Raw genomic sequence first — 25,977 nt, 5'->3', positions numbered from 1 at the left:
TTGGAGAAAGGGGCATGTGAAGGATGCAAAAAAAAAAATCTTTCTAATTTTATGTTATAGTCTGACTGAAATATTACTCTTCTAACTGTAAGGAAAAAGGATTAAATTTTTTTATGAATCCTCAAGTGCCCAATTTGGAGAGGACATTTATTCTTTTTTTAAACCCTTGCCTTTCATCTTAGAATCAATATTGTGTATTGGTTTCAATGCAGAAGAATGTTAGGGTAAGGGTAGGCAACGGGGCTTAAGTGACCTGCCCAAGAGCATACATCTAGAAAGTGATTGAGACCAGATTTGAACCTAAGGCTTCCCATTTCTAGGTTCCGCTCTCAATCCACTGAAACACCCAGCGACCCCAGAACATTCATTGTTTTAGGGTATGGATCTTTCACAACTTTTGTGAGAACTGAGAGGCCTTTGGAACTTATAGGCAAGGGTGGGGTATTGCCTGTGGGCTCTCTTTCCCTGGAGACGGTTCAAATAGGAGTGTTACTTAGTTGTTGCTAGAAGAGATAGCCTTTGAACTAAATAATCTCTCAAAATTGCCTTCAGACGTGAAATTTTATCGTCTTCATGTGCTAATAACTTAAGACTTACAGTTATTGGTAGCTATCTGCATAATATTTGAATAACATAGTTAATTTCACTTAATATTTACTTTATTGGGGAGAAGTCTGGAAGCTTTTAGGTCTTAATCTTATAAATAGTAGGCAAGTCATTTACACTGTGCAGCAGACTGAGGATATTTTGGCTAAGCTAAATTTAACAATACTTCTTAGAATCTTGTTTTCCACATAAAAGTATGCATATTTAGAATGAGAATTCTGTTCTGTGACTATTAATCCTACAGACTAAATTAATTATAAAAAATTTAAATGTGGCTTCCATATTTCACAGCAGAAATCACCCATTTTGGATAAAAATCCAGAAGAGACTGGTATAATCTCAGAAAACAGCAAAATGAAGGAAACTAACAGTGAAATGAGCCATATAGAATCATCCTCTGAGCAGATCCCTGGGAGTAAGGACAGTGAGCTACTTCCAGCAGAGGAGATCCCACTGCGAGTTGAAGCTGGGAGCAGCATTTCACAAGCTGGGATCCCCAGCTCATCCACCGTCTTAGATAGAAGACGGGAAAAGAACCAAGAAGACAGCCAGCCTGGCTGGGAGGAGGTGGCCACGGACAAATGTGAATAACCGCAAGGCCTCGTGCTTTTCTATTTTTCTTATCAAGCACCCTGTGTACTCTGTTTATGTTCTGGTATTTTCTACAAAAGTGCCAACAGGATTGATGGAGATGACCTTCTAGCTTAGGTAACAAGTAAAGTTTGTAGAAGTATGTTCTATGTGGACTTGATGACTACATTTCATTTCCTTTTCCTCTTTAGTATAATTCTGGCATTTTCACAGTTTAGTAATACTAATTTTGGAGTAAGGTCTCACTTCACATTTTACAATGAACGTTAATGCCCCTTAATCAAAACTAATGATGTTTCACTGAGCATCACTAGTTTGGATTAGTTAGTGAAAAGTTGGTATTGGAGAATATTTTCACAGAAATAGTTTTACTATTTTTCAGGCATTATACAGTGAGCAAAACTAATGGATAACAGTATTGCCAAATGGCTGCCCTCCCTCTATACTGACTTTAATGAGCAAGAACAATTGATGATACATTTTACACAGATAGTGCTGCTAGAGTGATCTAGTGCTTGAAATTAAGGAGTTTAATTTCTCAAGTGGGACACCTCTCTTTTTGTTCTTTATTAGGGAGTGGCCTTAATTTTTCATACCAAGGATTACTCTTGGATGCACCTAAACTGATTTTCATCTTCTTTGCAGCAACACTTTTCACACTTCCTCAAGTAACCAGGCACACAGGAATTTGTATATGAAACTCAATATAAAACTATAAAACTGAGGCCTGAGCTCCTGTGCCTGTATTTCAATAAGCCATTGTTGTTTGGAATATAAACTTTTCACCATTAGATCCCTGTTCTGAGCCATTGAGCTTCATAGAGCTCTTTACCCTGGCACCAAATGCTTCTAGACAAACACATTTATGTTATATTCTAGTTTCTTTTTTCTTCCTTTTTTGTGATTGTGATCAGCACTTCACATCTTGCTGCTTCTGATACTCTGTGAGGGCGTATAAATTACCAGGCTAACCAGATAACCAGACTTGTCTGTCATTGCAGTTACTGCAGAGTCAAGTTGACTGTGACCTAAAAGATTAATTCCGAATACAGGGCATACACTTTGGCAAAATGACTGTCTTAAGTGCAATTTTTATTGTATTTCCTCTAAACCCTTTGCGTTGGATATCTAGAAATGTGACCCCAGGTAAACGGGATTATCTGTTTCATCTCTAATTTGCTTGGCCAACTCCATTTTCATAGATAATGTACAAGTAAATTTCCATGTAGACATACACTGCCTCACATTACTAATTAACGGCATTTAAATTACTGAAATTTTGTTTTTTCGACCAGTAGAGATCATAGAACACTAAGACTGACTTATCAGGATACAAATACTTTAGAACTTTGGTGTATTATTATTTTTTTTATAACAGGTGCCCTCTTTAGCTTAGGCATATTTGGGTAGCAGTTTCCAATTTTAAATATTCTCTTTGCTAGAAAATTTGAAATACATTTAGTTGTCTCTGTGAGGCAACATGGAGTAGTGAATGGAGAGCTGATTTTAGAGCCAGGAAGACCTGACTCAAGCCTGAATTCTTAACACATACTGATGGTTCTTTTGGTAAGTCACTTAACTTCTCAGTATTCTAGGTATCTCGCTAAAATTATAATTATAGAGAAGGTTTTGATCCTCGTTAGTAGAGGTGAGTTTCCTTTCAGAATTTTCTATGCCAAGGAAGTCATAGATGTAGTCTCCATTTTTAAAGCGTATTTGCATGATATTTTGATTTGCAAATCCTTAATTATTTTCCCACAGTGATTTTGTCACTATTTTTCTTATTTCTGGGTTCTTTTAAATATTTGATCAGGGAAAATTTTCATTTCTGAGTTTGATTTAATTATGTCTTGGTTACAAACATAAGAATACATTCTTTAATTTTTGTATGATATCATTTGGTAAATAAATTTTAATTTTAAAATTTTTACAACTTTTCAGGAAGACACCTAATGCAAAAAATATTGAGATGTACTTTGGTATAGATTTGTAGACATGGAAAAGAGTTGAGACGAGCAGTTGGTCATCCTCGAGCACCTTAATCAGTCTTCATTGTTGCATAAAATTAAGTCTTTAGCTTCCTAGGGTTTTAGCGAATTGTGCTGTATTTCTAAGCCTTATAAAAATTTTTTTTCTTTAGAGATTTTGTTATCATTGGAGAATAAATCCTCTGAGATCAAACAAGAAGACAAATTAACTGTTGCTGCTGAACATTTACAATCATGTGTGTAATTAGAATTTTGCTCCCCAGGACACACTTTCCCAGCATCCCACTTGTATACATATTTACTAACTAAAGGAAGATATAAGTTTTGTGTAGCTCCTCCCTCTCCCTCTTCTTCCTCAAACCTTCCCAGACCCTGACTGTGGAGGTTGGGTTGGAGCCAGGCAGGAAAACTTTACTTCTGTGGCTTTACTCAGGCTTTTACTTTTGTTCTTTTATTTCTTCTACTTCCAGTAATTATTAATAAATCTTATAAAATGTAATACTTAGAGTTATTGGGTATTAATTTAAATCTTACACATGCAAGATTGATTTTTGTTAAAAAACAAGATAAATATATCATTTTCCTATCTGGTTGGCAGGGAGGATTGAGGCTTGCTTTTTCTTAGTCACTAATTTCCATTAAGGGTTCCTTTATGGTTAGGGTACATAGTGGCAATTATGCTTTCAGAAAAATTCCTGTGCTAGTAGGCTTAAAGGTTTATGAAATACTCTTCAGTGAAGTTGGTTTCTTGTCATTCACGGTAGTTATGTCCTATAAAGCCCCTACAAACACTGAATTAGCCACTACGGAACCATTGCTTCTAGGAGAAATACAGCAATAGGTTCCTGTGAGGCAGTGGTCACGCCATTTACTGTAGGACTTTCTAGAGCGACCTCACGTATAGATCGAGAATTTCCTCTTCCTTTTTCTGGTTGTACCAGGTTGTTCATTCATTCACATGGACCTCTCACTGGTGCTCAGACAAGGCCTATCTCATGTGGATCTCTTCGGAAGCCGCCTCACAGTCTTCTTGCACTTAGCACAACACAAGGCAGCACTTAAGCACAATGTTTGGGAGCCTTTTAAAATGGCAGGTCATCGACGAAAAGCATAAAAAAACGTGGCTATCAAATAGATCGAGAAATGGGCCTTGTTTACATCATGAAAGCTAAAATAAGGCCAAGTTCCACTCACTTAACTTTAGCTGGCAGCATGTGCAACATACAATTTGGATATCTGGCCACTCTGCATGACTATGAAAATGTCACAAGTATTGGTTTTAGGCTTAAAAATAAATTTTTGAGTAGATAAACGCAAATATGGAATTGAGAATAATGAGGATCATTTGTAATGGTTATAATATTTTTTAAGAACCAAAATGTGTGCAAAATAAATGTTTATTTTTATATCAAGACTAAAATATAAAGTTTTGGTTTATTTTTTCTAAGTTATACTTTATCTTTGAAATTTCATAAAGTAGGAAATATGGCAGATGACAAGATTTGAACTGGCAACAGTGTGACTCGAGGCAAGTCACATATCTCTGTGCCTCAGGAAAAAAAAAGGGGCAGCTGATTTCGTGGCCTTTTGTTGAGCTTTAAAAATGTGGACTCGGGAAACTTTGCCACCATCTCCATAGTTCCTCCTGGATTGTGTTGGGTAATATAAATAAATGCAGATAATTTAGGTGAGTTATCTTATATCCTACAGCTTTGTTGAAGTTGTCTCAATTATTTTTTTAGTTGATGCTTCTAGAAATTTCTAAATAAACCATCATATCCTCTGCAAAAAGTTTTGATTCTATTTCTTTTCTCTAAATTGATTACCTTTTTTTTGTCTTAATGCTATAGTTAACATTTTGAATACAATATTCGATAATTGTAGTGATAATGGGCATCCTAACTTCATTCTTGATCTTATGGAAAAGCTTCTAGCTTATCCTCATGACATATAATGCTTGCTCTTGCCTTTTTTAGATAGTCACTAATCATTTTAAAGAAAGCTTCATTTATTCCTGGGGATATATATAAAGGAATGAACATTTTATTTTGTCAAAAGCATTTTCTGCATTTGTTAAAAACAATATAATTTTGGTTGGATTTGTTATTAATTTGGGTGATTATGCTCAGTTTTCTTCGTCTGAACCAGCCATGTCTGCCTGGTATATCCAGCTGGGTCATAGTAAGTGCATAATCTTTGTGATGATATAGTCTTGTAGCCTCCTTGCTAATCTTTAAAATACACATTAATATTCATTAGGGAAATTGGTCTATAGTTTTCTTCTCTGTTTTGACTTCCCGCTTTAGGTTTAGACAAGATCATACTTGTCACAGCAGGAATTTTAAAGGTTTCCTTTTTTACCCATGTTTTCCAAATTGTTTATGTAGTATTGGAATTAATTGTTCTTTAAATATTGGGAGAATTCACACTTAAATCTTTCTGGTGCTAGGGCTTTTTCTCTGGGAGTTCATTTATGGTTTGTTCAATTTCTTCTCTTTATTAGGATTATTTAAGTATTCTATTTTCTATTTTGTTCATTTGGGCAATACATTTTGTAAATAATCATGTTTCTTTTAATTCGTCAATTTTATTGGCTTATATAATTGGGAGAAACAGCTCCTAATACTTGTTTTTAAGTGTTTGTGAAAATTTTTTATTCTGATATGAGGTTTTTCTTTATTTTTCTTAATCATATTACCTATTTTATTTTTCTACCTGACCCCCCCAACTGTAACAATAGTTTCTAGTTTTAACTAGTTCAGTAACTTTTAAAAAGTTCGTTTTTTAAAATTTGTTGATTTTCAGGAATCTATTTTGGTGTTTGATTGGGAATTTAAAAATTTTTTTGGTTTTCTAGTTTTTATTAGTTCTATGCCCAGTTTGCTGATCTGTTCTTTTATTAATCAACGTGTTTAGAGAGATATTTGCTCCCAATTCCTGTTTTGGCTGCATTCCACCAATTTTGTATGACATTTCTTTGTTATTAATTTATGACATTGTTTTGTTTAGCATTGTTTTTAGCATATGTTTAGCATTGATATTAACTCATCATGTATAGTACCTTTTAGAATGTTAGCTTTCTTACTTTCTCTCAATTTTGGTCTATTTTTTTACTTTTGCTAGGTCTAAGGTCATGATTGCTCACCCTGTGTTTTTTAACCAGTTTAGACAAGAGTGTGAAATTCTAGTGTCAAATGGTCTTTCCCATTGACTCCTTCATATGTATAAAACTGTGTAACTCAACTACAAGTAATTTTCCCCAGGCTACTTCCCCACCCAATCCTTTCCCTACCTATTCAGATCTTTGGAGATCATCTAAACAACATGACACAGCCCTAACCAGGCCCTCTAACTGGATTCCTCCAAGACCCCTCGTGATGATCATCTTTTTCTCCCTTGACTAAAACATAATCTCAAGGAATGAGACTGTTTTCTCCAGTGTCTGGAACACGTCCTCACCTTTACCTTCTGGCATCAGAGCCTTCTCTTTTGCCAGAAGCCTTACCTAGTCTTCCTTAATCTGATTTTACTCCCAATTTATCCTGTAGATGGCTTGTTTGTATGGCTATTTACATGTTTTCTCCTCCATGGAGAAGCTCCTTAAAAGCAGGGAGTTCTTTGCCTTTTTTTCTAACCCTCCTGATTAGGACAGTGCCTGCCTCTATGTGGCAGGTAGACTTAAATTAGGATTGTTAGCTGTGGGAGTAGAGAGAAAATAAACTACATGGGAAATGTTTTGAAGGTAGAAATCTCAAGATTTGGTGATGGATTGGATCTGTGGGGCGAGTGAAGAATTGCTGAGTTTGGGGACCTGGATGGATGAGAGGATGAATTCCTGTGACTATAATTGTGTGGAAGGAGGAAGGATCCAGGAGGGCAAAGGCACTGAGTTCTGTTGGGCATGTGTTGAGTTTGAGATGCCTCGGGGACATCCTTGGTGGTGCAGGACTAGGACTCTAATACATGCCTCTGGGATTCATCCACATCGAACCCTTGGGCGGATGAGAACACCCAGTCAGACAGTACCAAAGGAAAAGAGAGCCCAGGACAGCCAGAGCCTTGGGGGAACACCTGAGTGTGTGGCCAGGCCAGGTATGAAGATCCTTCAAGGGACGGAGGAGCCATCAGGGCAGTAGAACCAGAAGACGGGCTCCAGTTACATAGAGAAGAGCAAGTAACCTGTGTCGTCAGCCTTCTGTTAGTGCTGAGGTCAGATGCCAACTGGCAGAGGATTTAGCATCTAGACAAGAAAAAGGGAAGACCAAAGGCATTTCCTCAAGAAATTTAGCCAAGAAAAGGAGGAGCTCCAGGATAGCTCCTGGAGATGGAGGGACCAAATGAGAGTTCTTTAAGGTCTAGAGAGGCAGAAGTGTGTTTCTAGGTACCAGTAGCCAGGGAGAGGATGAAGAGGGGGGATGGGATCAAAGGTGCACATAGAGGGTCCATCCAAGACCACAGCGCAGATAATGGGAGGTATAGGAGGAGCCTGAGATGAGGGAGCCGGGAGTGAAGGGGACCCCTCTCCTGTCTAGAAGGAGCCCAAAGTTTTCACCGGAGAATGTCATAGGAGGTTGGAAGTGTTACAGCTGCTTTGGGTTAGGCTCGCCTTGATGCAGCACAGCTGATTCAGCAGCAGATGAACAGAAGGAGGCAGATGGGAGGAGGAAGCCAGGGTCGGCATTAGCAAAGCCTAAACAGAATAAGGGAACAAAGAGATAGTGCAGAGTTGAGCTGGTTTGCAGAGAGTTGATGCTGGGAAGGGAAGAGTCATAGCCATTGCCGGGGTGATGTTGGCCTGGAAAAGATGAGTAGAAAGTTCTGCCCAAAGACGAAGGCCAGGAGGGCGGAAGGCATCCGCTTCTGTGCCGGGATAAAGGGATCTGGGAGTTCATGAACATGGAAATTTAACATTTAGACATGAGGTGCTGCAGTCTCCAGAACAGTGAAGGCCAGATCCAGGACGACGGCCTGCTAGAATGGAGCTGGAGACACCGGAGCTCTGGCCGGGGACAGAAATAGGAAATGAGGAAGGGCCAATTTCAGATCTTGTTTGTGTAGGTGACAGTTTTGGATGATGCAGGTGGCTGAGGCGAGGAAAAAGATGGAGAGACTAAATCAGGCCGATAAGCTAGAAAACTAGGATGTCTGGAGAAGCGAGAGATCAGTCACAATTTTTTTTAAACCCTTACCTTCCAAGGTATTGTATTGGTCCCAAGGTAGAAGAGCAGTAAGGGCTAGGCAATGAGTTAAGTGATGTAAAAATTAGATCACCCCTTTTCCCCCTTACAGTGACTTGCCCAGGGTCACAAAGCTAGTAAATGCCTGAGGTCAGATTTGAAGGTCTTGTGAATGAGTTATAGACTGTGAAACCTGGTACTTGTGTGGGATGAGATTAAATGTGTAATTCTCAGGTCAACATTTGACTGGTAACCCTCCCCCCCAATATTTTCAGGACACCAGCAAGAGTTAGGATCTCCCCTTAGAAAAACCTGTGTCTCTTAAGTTTTCCTTTAAGCCTGCATCCCAGTAAGAACCTGGCTAGTAATTAGTGTGCTGTTATCCGTTAGAATTTCCCCTTAAACGGACTCATGAAGAAGAAAATCCACCCCCTTTCTCTAAACAGACATTACAAACTCCTCCCTCCTTTTGTCTGCTCACTTTGAGCACCAGAGGCCCTGGGTGAGTCAGGGCAGAAGATGCAACCCTGTAACTTGTCCTATTGTATATGTGTACATTTTAACACCTTTGACCTAAATGCCTGTTCTTTAAACTTTCAGTTTAGAAGTCAGAGCCTGAACAAAAGGATGGGAGGAGGGAGATGAGGGAGAGTTTGTTATTGTGGATTCTATAAGTTGGGGGCTTAAGTCTGATGCCTTGAGCTCCTTAGCCTGAGGAGTGTCCCTTTCCATCAAAAACAATAAAGCTGCCATTTTTATATCCTTTGTTTCTGGTGTGGTGGTTTTCTTTTTTGGTTTGTTTTTTGTTTTAGTTCTGGGGGTAGGCTGGGGGGGGGATCCACTGTTAGAGACCCTCCTTGTCCCACACATAATGACCTTTTGAGAAAGGATGTAGAAGGTAATGCAAATTTTTGGCATATTATAGCAACAAGGATTTGAACAATGATTGTAGATGAAGACTTGGAGGGGAGAGAATGGCGATGTAGAAGTGGTCCTTGGCGCTCGAGGATGACGACTGCTGGCCCAGTGGAGCATGAGGAGTCCTCATTGGAGAGGGTAGTTAACGCGGGATATGTTTTCTGGAGAACAGGGGATGAGTTCTTAAATGGAAGGATATCTGTTAATGGAGCAGTTGTTGAAGGATAGGGAGAACTGTGGAGACATAGGGGAAAAGTTAGCAGAAAGAAAGGATTTTTACTTCCATAGAGGGTGCCTCACCAAAAAAAGGGTGATAGGAAAAGAACAAGTTGGTCGAAATCCTCAGGCCTTTGGGATCTGGTGATGACTGAGCAGGACAACAAGCCGTCATGGACCAGTACTGCTCCGTCTTCACTCCACAAACTGAAAACTGAGGCTGGATGCAGTGTGTGGAGCTGGAAAAGGGGGGGGGGGGCGCGTATCTAGATCAGCAAATAAACGTATCAGCCTGCCCTCCATATGCCGCCTTTGTGACCACATCTCAGTGTAGTAGTGGATGAGGGACAGAAAGAGCTCACACATGAAGCAAACACTCAATTCTGGAAGCACAGACAGTTTTAAACCTCAGGTGACACGATATAATGAATTAGAATCCATACCAAAGTTTGAATTTCTTCATAGGTAAAATGGAAGAGGGAAAATGAGATACTTTGTGAACCTTAAAACTATATTATACACTCTCAGATGCTTCTTTCATATGTCTGTCTTCATTATTATTATCCAGAGAGCCACTTGTCTATTTTAGGATTCATTCTACCATTCAATAAGAATTTTAAGTTTTCTGTGTAAAAGCCATCATATTGCACTGAAAACCCACTGATTCTAGTTCCCAACTTTGCTTCTATGTGATATAGCCCTTCCCAGACCCAAGCACAGTGAATACAAGGATTTTGTCAGCAAAGGTGAGCTGCAATACAGACTTGTCACAAATAGGGAAAAAATTCTCCAAAACTTGCTATGAGGAAAGTTTATTCCTCCAGAGTTGCCTTTGTACCAGCTCTGGCTTTAAGACAAAGTAAAGAAAATGGGGCACGTTTCTTTAGAGGAAGAAAAAAAATTAAAGACCTGTACAAGACAATGTTTCTTAAAAACAATCTTTTTACACTGATCAAGCATACATTATTTTAAAAGGAGCACCCCCCCACTACAAAGTCAAGTATAAAAAAAGTACCATTGCCAATCATTAGCATCAAAACTAGTGAGAAGGTAAATTCCAGCAAATTGTCCAAAAAATACAAAACTTAATGACCACATGCGGACACTACATCTTACAAATATACTAAACCACTATGTTCAAACATATTTGAGGAATGTTAGTTATTCATCATTGTACCATTAAAATATTTACACAATTCTTAAAAAAAACAAAACTGTGAAATCATTTGTACTACATACAGTGCTACAAATTCTCCCTTAAAGGTCCAAAGGTAAATTTATTTTCCCTGCAGGGTCTACAAAATAATGTATAGTATTCATTAGTGGTTTCCTGGTTTTCCTTCTGAATTTCCAAATTCCAGCAAGGCACTGCTTTGCAAAAGGTCTTTTAATCCAAATTTGGTGTCTCTGTTCTGGTCTCTCTGTAAAAGAACTCTCTGTTCATCCATCCTTTTTGCCTGAGACCGTAAAATAAGGCTAAAAAAGTCCTCATCTGGTACTGTTGGTCCCTTGGTAGCAGCAGGTGGTGGAGCACATCTTTGATCATCTAATCTGGACCCCTACAGATAGGAAAAGCACATGAAATTGTTACCGAGGAAGGGAAAAGTACAGCAGATGGAGTCTGGGGCTTTTTCCCCCTCTAGTCTATTAAAAAAGATTCACTAGCAACCATATCTGAAGTTGAATTCCGGTTTTCCTTTTTTTTAAATTTTGACTAAGGAGACAGAGAAAAGGAAGTTATGCATGGAGAAACAACTTGATCAATTCGGTACTTTTGAACATTCAAGTTAATAGTTAAATGCTAGTTAAGGGTGATGAATCCCAACGACTACAGTCAGGATGAAGCTGAGCACAATCTGGTGTCACCAACTTCTCAGACTTGAGATTGGGCTGCCATTTTTTATCTTTCAAATGGAAGGTTCGGGAGTTCCTCCAGCTTTATGGACTCTATAGACCTGTCATGTCTTTGTGGCCTGGAGGCCAGTGGCAAGGTCTATGGAGCTACAAAGGTTTCAAATAGTATAAATACAGAGAAGGCATTTTAAGGCTTCTTTTGTGAAATCTACGTATCAGCATTCTATTACTCCTGTTTTTTGCAAGTCTGTTGATACCCCCAAGAATCCTTTTATGTGTATGTTGATTTGGAGAGGTAAGATAAACCACATAATCTTGCTTAGGAGACAACCTTAATTCTCTTACCTCTGCGATTTTAAAAATAAAAGGGTTTTTTTACTCATTAAAAAAATGAAACAAGCACTTTAGACAAACAGCTACAATTTAGTTCCAGGAACAAGATGGAATCAAAACAAAACAAAACAAAGGTTTTTTTAGAGGTCAGATAGCTGAAGTTGTGCCCCAAAGGCTGGGGAACAACGGCAGGGATCTGAAGGAGCAGGCAGGCTTGTGAGCAGCCTGGAATTCACCTGGGAATGACTCCAGGAGCAAATCTGAAGGGGCTTTGAGTTTCTCCAGTATTTTTAAAGCAGTTTAAGCACTAACTTGGAATACTGAAAATAGTATGAAATTCATATCAATATGCACATTAAGATGACTTCATAATTTTCTATTTCCTTTAAAACCATCTGCATGGGGCTGAGGCACGAAGTCGGTGACAAAAACTCGGGGTGTTTCTTGGCTCAAAGATGTTCATTGCCACGTGCGTATTTCCAGTGGTTACATCTGCTGTCACTGCAGGCGGTGTGGGGGGCCTGGACAGGTCCTTGTTAGCCCTTCTCTGAAGGAGGCAAATCAGAGGGCCACTTAAGCTGCATAGCTTTGGGGACGTCGGCTCCCCTCTGTAAAATGAGAGGGAGGCTGGACCTTTATGGTTCCTTCTGGCTCTGAATCTATGACTCTTCTGTACCTCACTTCTTAGTAATGAGTATTCAGTTGCATCACTCACCTGGAAAGGTAGGTAAAGCAGAGAAAGAGAGAGAGGGCCGAGCTTGTCAAACAAGGGCTACAGATAATGAAAAACTCAGGACAGACCTGGCATTTTACAAGGATGTCAAAGAAATCCTCATCTGGCTCTTTGTTGTCGACGGCAATCAGGTGTCCAAGTACTGCCTGATTATTGTTCTGAGTTAGACGGAGGCCCGGCAGATTGCTGAAACTGGCCCGTTGGTCATCTAAACGCCGGCTCTGGGAGCTAGCGAGCAGGTCCAGAAATTCATCCGTGTGTGGGGAGACGACAGAAGCAGAGAGAGCTAGGAAGGAGAGGGAAACACGAGCACAAACCATCGTGAGTACAGGAGTCACAGATCCCTCCCAGGACGTCGCTGCAGCCAAACCCCATCCTCCCTTTGGCTTCAGAACGGCCCAAAGCCCGCTCAGACAGACATGATGGTTGGCCACAGCACTGATTTCTCAGAACCTGAATTGTGGGGACAAGATACCACTAGAGCCCCTGCAAGAGAAAGATGGCCTGAGCTCAGATAGCATTCTCATTGGCAACAAAAGCCCTTCCACTGCCCTCTGTGTCCTCAAAGACCAAGCCCATCTCTACCCCTCTGCCCTGGCTGTCCCTCTTTCAGGCCGGGAATACTCTCCCTTGTCACTCCTCAGAGGATCTCTTGGGCTTTTTTTCCAGATTCAGCGGCAGCACCATCTTCTCCAGGAAGCCTTTCTAATGACCCAGCTGTGAACCCCCCCCCCCCCACCTGCCACGGACATGCCTGAATGTTTGCCGTATCTCCCCTGAAGGCAGTGCTGTCTCCCTTTGTTTCCGTCTCCAGCATCTGCATGGGATAGAAGCTTCTTTAGTGCTTGTTGTTTGGCCTGGGACCAATCATTTCTCTGGGTTTTAAAGGCCGTCTGGGAGTGTGAGGAGGCCCGAGGTTAAAAGGCAGCTCTGGGCTGCGCCATAGAACTGGGCTGGAATCTGCACTGTGGGACGTGTCGAGCTCTCTCTGCTAACTAAAAAGCCCGCGACGTTTCCAGATGGGTTCAGTCCCTCCTCTTGGTCACAGGAAGCTGTTTCTGAATCCACATGTTGGATCTGCCCTTCTAGGGCAGCAAGGCGCTCTTTCTAGTTACGCTGGGCAGAACTACCGGGCACTCCTGTTCTGTCCACTCTAGTCCCAAGACTCTTTGCTGGCAGCAGAGAAAAAAGAGCAAAGCATAAGCCTCACGGTGCCGCCTTCTCTCTTTCACCATCCCTCCTCTCCTCCGAGAAATGGGCCTAATCCCATCTTTGTCTTCCCTCTCCCCCTTTGTCTTGTCCTTGGCTTTCTTTGCTCGCTCCAAACTCCCTGTGATTTTCAGTAGTGCTGATGCCACTAATAGAGGCCTGACCCCCATGTTACCGGAGAAGGTGCTCCACTTGTCTTCTAAACTTGGAAGCAGTCTGGTGAGTGCATTCCGGGCCTCCTAAAACAACGGTTCCTGTTCCTTCTCTTCAGAACTGTTTTTGTCTTTAGGACTTCATTTTTGAGGGCTTCTCATTTCCTCTTGGGATGACTTCCTCTGTTGAATACTAGGCCACAGAATCCTCTGAAGTTGGCTCTTCTAAAACCTTGGGGGCCTGTCAGACTCTCCCTGCTTTCACTATACTCTGATGCCAGGAGTTCTAAGATAAAGTGTTCAGTTCTCAATGTCTTTATCCTTTTCACTCTAGCAACCAAGTTCCTCCTTGGGGAAATCAGACAGCAGAGCAGCTTATTTCCCTCACTGGCTCCTCATCTTGGCTATCATTAAGAAAAGACAGGTTCTCTTTTGGATGAAGAAGAAGCAAATGCTGGCTGCTCAGAACCAAGTTAAACTCTCATTAGGTAATGTTGAACAAAATAATTAAAAATACAACACATCAGTAATGGTCCATTTCTATTTAAATTTGACCCCTCTGGTCTTGATTACTGAAGTCCCTGTTCCTACTCTATCCTGGCTCCTGATATCTTTCTCTAATTCTTCACACCTCATTCCTCTTTCTGTCTAGTATCTACCATCAAAAATACTGTTTCTTCCTCCACTGATCTTAACAGAAATGATGTCCAGCCTATTTTCCACATGAATCCATATGTAGTCTCAAAACACAGCATTCCTGCCCTTTTCTGTATCCTGATTCTTTCCCTTCCAGAACTACATTCTAGTCATGTGGGAGGGTGTCTAGAGGGTCTTATTACTTGTAGTAGTAGTAGTCTCTCGGTAACCGAGGATGACGATTGTCTCTGTGCGTTTTCATCTATGGTGTATAGATGAGTGTGCACAAAGACACTTGTGCGTGAAGGAGATTTAAGTGGAAGAGTTGATGCACAGAGACAGTCCCGCTCTCTTGGCGTTGGAAGCCTGGGTCCAGTGGCATGAAAAATCATTACACCTGGAGACTTCCTCAACTGCACTGGATGGCCGTGTTGTCTTTTGTGCTCCAACACGCCCTAAGCACTCCACAGTGCTTTGCTGCGTCGCCCTCTCAGCCGTTGAACCTTCTTGTTGGTTTTTTCCATCTGTTCCGCCGAAGCAGGGGTCGACGACCCAATGGCTACCCTCACAAGGTTTAGCCGGCCTGAAGCCATTGCCCAGGGTGTGGCCGCCGCCGCATGCTAGCAGCTACTGGGAGCCACAAGTGAGAGCTGGGTGTCAGGTGAGGGTCAGAGGCTGGAGAGCTGCCCTAGGAGGGCACGACATGCCCTCCATACCAGAGATACTGCCCCTCCCTGAGCACCCTGTGCATTTATGTATGAAAACAAGGCCTACAGTGTCACTGCTGGCCTTTCTCTTCTATTTTGTTCCCTGTGAATTTTTGAATATCTCTAATATTCATTCTTCCTACTAATAAGAATAAGCCCTGTGGTACCAGGGCAAGTTAAAACAAGTGACTTACATTTTCTCCTTGTTTTTGGTGGAGTAGAAGAAGTTGTGGCTGAAGTTGGGTGGCAGTTCTTGTCCTGTAAGCAGCACCTCTGGTCATCCATCCTGTTACTTTGAAACCGGCTTAACAAATCAAAGAACCCTTCATCTCCAATTGTATCAGCACTGATTTTCTGAGAAGTTAAGAGAAAAACAAATGCCACTTGAGACTTCAGCTCTCTTCCTAACCTCAGTCTCACACACCAAAAGGCAAAAAAGTACAGAAAACTGTGCCTTTCCATCCCTGGGAGGACAAATAAAATTAGTACTTATCAGTATTATCAAAATAAAAAGTATTATAATCCTAACAAGTATTTCCAGGTTTTAGGGACTTTATAACAACTATGCAAGAAAAATATTTGGGAAATTATGACATACATAATATATAGCATGGCATACTGCTGTGGCTTCTTGGAGATATATATGTACTCTAAATAAGAACATAAAGGCCTATATATTTGATGCAGAATCAGTTTTTTAAAATAATCTGCTATAAGAAATAAATGCTTAAACCTTTCAGAAAATAACTGCCAGAATTAAAAAGCAGAAACAAACTGTCTTAGCCATGTTATTTCTAAGACTGTGTCCATATTAGAGGTAATGATAATGATAGTTCATTTTATACATCACTTGAAGGTTTGCAAAACACTTTTCAGAGATTATTTTCACTTAATTTCCATGAGACTCCTATGAGGAAGGTGCTATTCTTTTTTATTCTCATTTTATAGATGAGAAAATGAAACTTGACAGATTTAAATTTCTTACACAGGATGTGAAGGCTTGGGGGAAAATGTTCAATTCTGAGGAATTTATTTTCCTGATTAACTGTTGGATTAAAAATACTTTTTGAATGATAAAAAAGTGTTTTAAGATGCAGTTCCCTAGAGTGTTCCCTAGCCTTTAGTAGATTCTGAAGTATTAAAAAATCTATGACTTCACTGGTATGGCTTTGCATAATAGATCCCCTCTATCTTCACAAGGCACAGCAAATGTCCACATGAGCAGCTATGTCTCAAAAACTGATCACTTGGGACACAATCTTTTGGTGATTAAACTACTTCAAGCGATTGGTCTTCAGGTGCCAGACCAGTCCTCAGCACTGGTCCATATTTAATATGAAAAGCTGAGGGCTTCAAGACCGCTGGTGGTCACTGTGGAAACAGAGAGCTGTGCAAACTCCATCTTGTTACTTGTGACTTGGGAGAAAGCCTCATTGCACTGTTGGAGCCACCCCTGTGGGTCTGGAAAACTGGACCACCCACATGTGCTGTTTAGAGACCCTTAACTAAGAACTAGGGGATGCTGACCCGAAATAATCAGATCCAAAGATTGATGTAAAGAGTTTTCCCATAATGGTACACCTCAAGCAATCTATAAATCTTTTTTTTTTTTACAATTTTTCACTTGTTTATTTGAGTTTATATTTTGGGGTTTGGGTTTTATATGATTATTCACTTACAAAAATGAATGATGTAGAAATGTGTAGCAATCTATAAATCTTATCTGAAAAAGGATCCCAAACGGACAAATCTGTGATTCTTTCCAAACCCCTGGTGAGGAGTGGGACCCCTCTTTCCCTGAATTCAGGAAATTGTCCCTGTCTACTCTCCCCCTCCCAAGCTGGAAAGTCTCTCATCTTTTCTTCAATAAGAAACTAGACTACCTAATGTTACCTTTTCATTAATTGGTTTTATTTGATTAAATATATGTGTGTATACATAAAGTAAAAACTCTTAGCTTCTCTCTTTGGATCAATAGTAAGTATTGGTTCCAAGACAGAACAGTGGTAAGGGCTAGGCAACTGGGGTTAAGTGACTTGCCCAGGGTCACACAGCTGGGAAGTATTTGAGGCCACATTTGAACCTAGGACCCTCCTGTCTCTAGGCTTGGCACTCTACCTTCTGAGCCACCCACCTGCCCCAGTTAATAATCTTTAATGTATAAAGTTTGTGATCCAACTAAGGTCTGTGGACTACTCCCTAAAGATAAGCAAGACAGCACAACTCAAATACATCCCTGCTCAAACGCAAACTCATAAAAATGCTTTCTGAGGGGCAGCGAGGTGTCTCAGTGGATAGCAAGCCTTAGACTCTTTCTAGCTATGTGGTCAAGCCATTTAATCCCAATTGGCTGGCCCTTACCAGTCTTTTGCCTTAAAACCAATATTTGGTAGAGATTCTAAGACTGAAGGATCGGAAAATAAATAAAATAAACCTACCCTCTGAGAGCTTGGAAGTCGGCGATCAATAGAATTACTAGCATCTTGCAAAACTTTAGTGGAAGAAGTATTTTTGTACTTCTTCCCCTTTAGTCTGTTTACAAAAAGCAGCTTTGCAGATGGCTTGGCAATAAGAGGTTTCTGCTTAGCAAGAAGTTCACTATTCCAGTTCTGAACCTACAAAATTAAACAAAGATGAGAGGTCAAGAAGAAAGTAGACTAACAGGTGCGGCAAAGGAATTTTCCTTAGGTAGAGCTCTGACCATGTGATCCCCCTACTCAACCAACTCCACTGGTCCCCTATCCTTTTTTTAATTAAAAAAAAAAAAAAGCTTTTAAAGCCCTTTACAAACTGGCCCCAACCTACCATTCCAGCCTCACTGGACATTCCTTGTCCTCCTTCCACACTCTATAATCCAGCTGTACTGATCTTAATGGTTCTTCCTCACGATACTCTGCCCAGGCCCATTCTCTGTGCCTGGTATGGACTCCCTTCAAACCACCTCATGGTCTCTTCTGCATGAATCCTTCCTGCTTCCCGCAATCACCGGTGTCTGCCTTCCCAAACAGCTGTGTACTTAATTATGTTTTTGTTTATTTCTATGGAGACATATATATTTCTCCACTTGACATTCTGTATATATTTTAACAAATACTTCTTGTCTCTCCCATTAGAATGCAAGCTTGTTGCCAGTAGGGATTGTTTCATTTTTTATAATAAATTTCTGGTGCTTAGCACAGTATCTGGCGTAGAGAAGGCGATTCACACTTGCTGACTGCCTTGAGCAGCTAAAAGGCAAATGTAAACTTGGTATAAGAAAAAACTTCCTAACGAAGCTGCCCAAAGTGAAGTTGCCCTGGCAGGGTCCACCTCCTCTCACTGGAAGTCTCCAAGCAGGGCGACTGCCTGCTGGAAATGCCAGGCATAGGGCAGGCTGGATGGCTCCTGAAGTCCCATCTAATGCTAAAATTCTGCTATCAGACACAGACAGACAGGGCGAAGTACTCTTTCATTAGTAAGAAATTATATAGGAAAATGAATGCTTTAAAAATCAGAGGACTCCTCCAAAATCTTATGACAGTGGTCTAAGAAACTTCATTTGGTTGTCAAACATCTTCTAAAATTCATAACATCTCCAAAACTAAAAGCAGATTTTATCAAATTTTTATCCACAAGCAAATAAAGACACCTATAGATCAATGTCTAAAAGTGACAAAAATCACAGCTGTGAAAGTACACTTGTTCCAAACATCAGACAATGACATATATATTGTATCTCCCTCTCTCTGTATATGTGTATGTACACACACAGTTTCCCATTAGCAATTGTGTGTCAGCAAATTTAATAATAAAGTAATCATAGAATCAAATAAAATAACATTTACTATGTATATCTACTTCATGATAAAACAAAACAGTTAACAGGAAATGAATGTAATGTGTTATAACTAAAAATGGATAGAATCTTCAACAAGTAAACTAAAAGCAGACCTTTATAAGTGTGGATGAGAGCACAAGAAAGATATCACTTTATTTGATTTTCTGTAATTTTAGTGAAAATATGTGAAGTATCATTTCTTCATGAGACCATTCTTTAGAACACCGATTGTTCACCTTTTTACATCATGGACCTCCATCCCTTTGGCTGTCTGGAAGAACTTTTGGACCACCTCTCAAAAGAATGTTTGGTGTCATATTCATAATTAAAGGAAATACTAAATTTGGGTTAGAAATGAGTAAAAATAAAGACATTTTCCCCAAGTTCAAGAATCCCGGGAAATTTATCGATGATTCTCAAGTTAAGAAAGAACTCTTGCTCCAGCCTGAAGTTAATACCAAACATATCATGTAATTCCATTCAAAACTTTACTTACATGAAAGAACTAACTTTAGGTCACATGAAGTAAATGTTTTGTTTTCTGAGTAGTACCCAGAGGAGATAATCAGTTCACAATATTCCTCTTTGGGACATTCTCATGACATCCTCATTTGGGACATTTGTCAGTACATTTAAAGGGACTGAGCAAAGACAAGCAGAGAACCACTTCTTAGAAGTTATAATAAAAGGCTAGGTGGTAAGATGGTCAACATTGTCTATTATGAAATTTGGGGATAATAGGCATTATTTAACAATCCTTACTCCATAATCATGGATAGTAGAGTTAGCCAACCAGGTTTTACTTGATTGATATGATCTGCCTGGCACTGACCCCATACCCCTTTAAGGTTTTGTTATAAGTTGGCTCACTGGGTAGAGGTGGAAGAGAATATGTGGAATGAATGTGAGAAAAAGGATCCCAAATGGACAAATCTGTGATACAAAAGGTATCAATGAAAATCTGAAAAAAATCTTAATGAATAGTCAACTTTCTTATTTACAGACATATTTTCCACAATTACTCTTTACCAACATCTCCCAAAGTACTAAACTTAGAGAAAAGATGCAGGAAATTGTCTCTTTAAGGTGAACCTTGAATTTAGAAAACTTTTTAACACTAAAAGTTGTTGTATTCAAAAACCCAAGTAAGTAAACTGCCTTTTGCTCAAGCTACTTTTCATCAAAAATATGTATTACTATATAACAAATTACTAACAAATTTAAGCTTTACGGTATTAACCATGTCACTAAATTATTTTTGTTGTTGTTGACAAATTCCTTTATGAGGGCAGATTTTTAACATTTTCCACAGTTGTAAGGTCCACAAAGGATCCTAATTTTTTCCCTCCTGACTCAATGAAATTACTCAAACTAAGCTTTTAACTTTATTGAGCATTGTCATTACCAAAATTCTCAGAATTTTAAAAAAGAAATGTAAAAATTGCCAACCTTCTCTGGTGTTAACTTCATAAGTTCCATGTTTTCCATACTGTGTCGGCGTCCTAGCTTAGGGCGTGTATCTTTGGGGGGCAAAATGTAAAATAAAAATAAACCAATCTGGTTCCAGCAAGGCCCTTCAAATTACAAATCTGGCAAACTAATTCTGTTCACCTTTCAAGAATGATGTAGATTCTAGAATGTCAGAAAGGAAATGTATATGAAACAAAAACAGGCTAAACTCTTCATTCAACTGAGAGGGTTTATGAAGAATCATTTTCTATCCTAACTAATGACATAAAAATAGGTAATTCACTCCCTCTAAAGTCCTTTGATTTAAAGATTTTACATTATGATTTGAAATTCCACCCTCTATTTTAGAAAGGTATTTTATAATAAATGGCTCTTAAACTAGATATACTCTTTCTAAAAAATGAGTTTTAGTGGGTTTTAGTTAGGTATTTAAAACTTAAAGAACATTTAAGAAAAAAGGACTAAAAACTTTAAGCTTAGAAAAGCAAAAGAATTAAAATAATAAAGCACTATGAACTCATGACTCATTATTGTACTATTATTTTCCACTGAAATTTTTCATTGGTGACAGTAAATATCAGAAAAGAAAGTAAGCGATTCAAAATGAGGGTAAGTGCTACTGCTTCTCTCTTTTCACTACCTTCTAGTTCTGCAGTCTGGTTTTTTACTTCATCATTCCCCTGGAACCACCAGTGACCTCTTAACTGCCTAATCTAGTGGCTTCTTCGTAATTCTTGTCCTATCCAGACTGTTCTGGAACAGATGACATGGTTGGTCATCCTTGGCTGGCTGATCTCTTCCAGTTGGGGTAAAAGTGCTCTCTCTTGCTTCTCTTTATCTCCTCCTTTCTGCTGTCTCATTTGATGATTCCATTAACTCCCAAGGATTTAATTATCATCTCTATGCAGAAGATTCCCAGATTTACATGTCCAACCTAGTCTCTTCCTTAGCATTCCCCACAAATCATCAGCTACAAGTTGATATGTCAAATCGGGATATTCTTGAGGACATCTCAAACTCAATGTGTCCACCTAACTCCTTCCCTATTACTGTTGATGGAAGGAAGGAGGGAAACAAGCATCTACTATGTGTCAGGCACTATGCTAAGCACTTTAGAAATTTCTCATCTGAGCCAGTCACCCATGCCCACAGAAGCAGCAGCATCTTTAATACCTCTCGCACATCTCATCTTGCTTCTATCTTCTATCTCACAAACATCCCCCTCTCTCCACACATACCCTCCTCACCTGTCAACTGGACTATTGCAATATTCTGTGATCTCCAGGATCAATATGAGGCCCTCCGCTTGACATTTAGAGCCCTTTACCTCCTGGCCCTTTCCTCCCTCCAATCTTCACACACTTGATTGACTTTCTGCACATGCAATGATTCAGCTTCATTAGTCTACTTGTTGTTCCTCACACAGGATACTCCATTTCCAACCTTCCAGCTTTTGTGATAGTTATCCCTCCCACACTGGAATACTTTGCTCCTCAACTCCAACTCTTAGCTTCCTTGAAGTCTTAACTCAAATCTTTCATTCAACAGGATGTCTTTCCTGTGAGATTACTTTCTATCCTGTCTCTATCTTCCATGTACAGTCATTTAAATGTTGTCTCCCCCAAGAGAATGTGAGACCCTTGGGGGCATGGACAGTTTGTGTCTTTCTTTCTTATTCTAGCATTTCATATGGTGCCTAATAGGAAGCACTTAATAACTGAGTGTTAACTGACTGAAACTACATCTGCAGAAGGGCTGGATAAAAGGAGTCTGGGATATCTCTAAAATGGAAATAGCTATAGAAATACCCCAAAGATATAAAATTTCTTAAAAAGGAAAAGGACAAATGGAATTCACCAAGAACAGCAAAGAATAGATTAGAGAAAAACTTTGATCACAATAAACATAGTTAATAGGATATGGGGGAAGAACACAAGGAGAAATGAACATGAAGCCAGCATAAGAAACAAAATGAGAAATTCAGAAAGATATACTTAACTGAAAAATAGATATTCTAGAGAAAGTAAAGAAATATTAGAATTTTGAGATAAAGTACTAAGAAGATGTAAAGACATGAATGGAGCTAAACAGAACTTAGTAAATGAAAATTTAAAAAAAAACTGCAAAAAATGCTAAGTAACAGATAATGTCAAGTTATGACAAGTAGGGAAAAAATAATGGAGAAAAACACAGGAGGTAATTCAAAGTGGAAGAGCAAGTTCAAGGCAGGGGAATTGGAGAAAATGTTCTAAGCTTTAATAATTTTAAAGTTTACAATACATTTGCCAAAGTGATTGGTCCTTTGTTAAACTTAAAAAAAATAACAAAGGGGACTGAATCTAGTGATTCTGAACTTGTTCTCATAAAGAATAGTTTTCTTCTTAATAATTTTAATAGGTAAAAATGACTATTTCCCCCCCCTTAAAAGCTCTGACACTGGAGGCAGCTACATGGTTTAGTGGATTGCAAGCCAGTCCCAAAGATAGGGGGTCCTGGATTCAAATTTGACTTCAGATACTTCTTTGCTGTGTGACCCATGGCAAGTCTTAACCCTCATTGCCTAGTTCTTAATATTCTTCTGCCTTGGAACCAATACACAGCACTGATTCTAAGACGGAAGGTAGGAGTTTTAGTTTATTTTTTAAATCTTAGATGTTAGCCAAATCATCTCTAGAACTTCCTTAAGATTGCTTAGGCAAAAAAAGAAATAATATACAATTCAAACATTTTAAAGCAATTACAAAATTCTCAGGTTGGGTATTTTAGAAGTGAAAAAGGAAACAAAGATTAATAGAAAAGAAACCAAAATATCTGGATTATATAATGTACTATAATTTTTTAAAATAGTAAAATGCAAAAGTGACTTGCTAAAACCAAGTAAAAATTAGGCACATCTCTGAAAATATGAATGTAAGCCAATTTTAAGTTCATAAAAAGTATGACCCTGCTAAATATGCATCAAAATTCATAATGTGGAAAATAGCATCAAATGTATATGCTCTTACACTTGTTACATTTGCAAATATAGCAGACAGAATTCTAAATAGTAATAAAACACACTTACCACACACATTGTCAACTTCGTTGCTTTCAGATATCACTGAATTATTTGTGCTATAGCTGAGACCAAGCACCATTTGAAGATCTGAGAGATTCAGTCTAGCTGTTAGCTCACCACTTCTATCTCCAACCTACAACCAATGGGTAGAATTTAATTTTAGAATCCTACTGAAATGCTCAAGATTAAAAATACATACTTGATGATTTGAAGGGCCAATAATTTGACAGAATACCAATTCATTATTCATCTAATGTAAACAAAACTACTTTCCATAGTTGTCTAAAAATAGTATGATCTGAAGCATTATGAAAACAGTTATTTATAATGGAAATAACAACTAGAACCAAACTCTGGTTGAATACTTCAGTACTTTCATTTTCAAGATTACACAAAAACTTCCCAATCCTTCACTCCCATCCACTTTTGCTTTCCTCCTCCCAAGTCTCTATCCCACTGTGCCCCCCAGAGCCTCTATCCTATCACAAATACAGTTCCTTTGGTCCCAGATCTCTTCTCACACTCCTTCATCTCCCTGAATTCACAGAAACCCGGCTTCTCCCAGAAGACAATGCCAAAAACCAATCAAACAAAAAAAAACCCACATGGATTCATGAAGAATAACCAGATGAACAACAACAAAGGCTAAATTACTTGTCCAATATCATAAAACTAGCAAGTGGAGGAGTGGAGACTAGAACCCAAGATTTTAGCAACCTATAATGCTGTGTTCTCATAGATAAGTTAACTTCAGCAAAACCTCACTTCACAGAAGAATAAAAATGCTTTAGGATTGGGGGAGGTAAGAGAACTTGGGGTAAAATGGTGCTCTTTAGATTTAAGGAATGCCATTCTTTCTCTACATGTTATCCTGTCTAAAACGGTCAATGACCCAAAATCTCAAAAGGTCACTGTTTCATCTTCTAAAATGAGTAGCATATAATTAGCAAACTCATCAGCAATGCTGAAGCAACTTGGACAAGGGCATGAAAAAGAAACAACATTCTTCCTTGTTCCACCCCTACCCTGTGGAGTCAAAGTCAAGACAGCAATTTCATGAAGTTTTATTAGTTTCCTACTTCTCTTGAAATTTCCAAGTGCTTCTCAGCAAAATGCATGGCTTGATCATGATTTCCTAATGCTGTGTAGGCATTTCCTAAACTCCAGCATGCTCTTCCTTCTCCGATTCTGCAACATAATTCAAGGAAATATTTATGGTTCCAAAATGACATTTTCTAATACACAAGGTTAGAATTACCAAATAGTATTTTTAAGACATCAGAAGGGGTCAGCTGGGTGGTTCAATGGACTGACAGCCAGGCCTAGAGACAGGAGGTTCTAGGATCAAGTCCCTCAGACACTTCCTAGCTGTGTGATCCTGGGCAAGTCACTTAACCCCCATTGCCTAGCCCTTACTGTTCTTCTGCCTTAGGACCAATACACAGTATTGATTCTAAGGAGGAAGGTAAGGGTTAAAAAAGAAAAAAGACATCAGAAATACATGGGATTTATTTATTTTTTCATTCAAGAAACATACTATAATCACAATATTACACAGATATCAATATTTCCAAGGAAACTGCAATTCAGAGCTACATTTATTAAAGAAACAAATTTAAAATTAGCAATTCTTTTAAAAAACATTAAAATAAAGGTTTCTGGGTTAATTATCTAATATATTTTACTAATGCTACAGGTAAACAAGTTGACAATTTTTACCTGTCATTTAGTTCTTGAGCTATAGTAAGGTGCTTCAGGTGATAATCAATGGCCTTTTCATAGTCTTGAAGTAAAGTATAAGTGTTCCCAAGGCTATAACAAGACTGTGCTTCTACAGCTCTATCTTTAAGCTGTCGTGCCAATTGTAGTGTTTTCCTAAAATCAAGGAAAATTTGTTTTAAAATAACTTTAATTTGTCATGAATTAGAATACCACAATGATAAAACTGAAACTTTAAAACTATGTAGTCTGTCTGAAGCTTTTAATATATACAACAAAGCACATTAAATAAAGAAGTTAAGCAGAAAATAAAATAAAACTAAAATGGCAAATTCAAACTATTGAATAAAAGTAAAGGTGCTATTTTATGGCTGTCCCATAACATACTGACATATAAGATCAAACAACTAGAATGATTAGTATGTTAGCTTTATGTATTTGTAGGTTTTAAAAATTGCCCTTATTTTGGTGACTAATAAAAGGTTATTTCTAGTTTTATCTAAAACAACTTTACTATTTAAGTTTGGCCAAATTCACAGTTTTAAAATAAAAGAGTGATTATGGAAAACAAAAGCATATTTACACATAAAAATGTAGCCATATTTCACAGGGTTCTTTTATTCCTCTTCAAGAACTGAAAATAAAACTATATACACACACACAAATAAATGTTCTTATATGAGATGGCTCTCTGAGAAGCAAATGAATAAGGAAATTTAGATGATAATATGCCACTTAAGTATTTGATTATATACCTCTCTGTGAAATATATTTGAAAGATTTTAGGTTAGAA

The 25,977-nt window shown here is 38.8% G+C and overlaps 2 protein-coding genes across 9 annotated transcripts in view; one reads left to right on the top strand and one right to left on the bottom strand.

Annotated features, from left to right (window-relative positions):
• CLCC1 (chloride channel CLIC like 1) overlaps positions 1-4,976 on the top strand; it is a 29,295-nt gene extending 24,319 nt beyond the window's left edge. For 4 of the 5 annotated variants that reach the window (XM_007485077.3, XM_056819164.1, XM_007485078.3 and 1 more), the window contains exon 11: positions 898-4,976. In XM_007485077.3, the coding sequence (XP_007485139.1) occupies positions 898-1,197 (300 nt within the window). In that variant the 3' untranslated portion in view covers positions 1,198-4,976. The remainder of the gene's footprint in view (positions 1-897) is intronic. The other variant, XM_056819165.1, reaches the window with a different exon arrangement.
• A 5,316-nt stretch (positions 4,977-10,292) lies between these two features.
• The window catches only part of GPSM2 (G protein signaling modulator 2), a 60,319-nt gene continuing 44,634 nt past the window's right edge, over positions 10,293-25,977 (bottom strand). For all 4 annotated transcript variants that reach the window (XM_007485071.3, XM_007485070.3, XM_001381891.5 and 1 more), the window contains 8 exons: positions 25,185-25,340; positions 24,545-24,653; positions 23,472-23,598; positions 20,387-20,457; positions 17,559-17,735; positions 15,315-15,474; positions 12,485-12,702; positions 10,293-11,055 (listed from right to left, as the gene is read on the bottom strand). In XM_007485071.3, the coding sequence (XP_007485133.1) occupies positions 10,816-11,055; positions 12,485-12,702; positions 15,315-15,474; positions 17,559-17,735; positions 20,387-20,457; positions 23,472-23,598; positions 24,545-24,653; positions 25,185-25,340 (1,258 nt within the window). In that variant the 3' untranslated portion in view covers positions 10,293-10,815. The remainder of the gene's footprint in view (positions 11,056-12,484; positions 12,703-15,314; positions 15,475-17,558; positions 17,736-20,386; positions 20,458-23,471; positions 23,599-24,544; positions 24,654-25,184; positions 25,341-25,977) is intronic.

This window comes from Monodelphis domestica, chromosome 2 (assembly GCF_027887165.1).
Source record: "Monodelphis domestica isolate mMonDom1 chromosome 2, mMonDom1.pri, whole genome shotgun sequence".
NCBI lineage: Eukaryota > Metazoa > Chordata > Mammalia > Didelphimorphia > Didelphidae > Monodelphis > Monodelphis domestica.
Note: the sequence above shows the minus strand (reverse complement) of the source record. Positions and strands in the feature narration are given on the sequence as shown.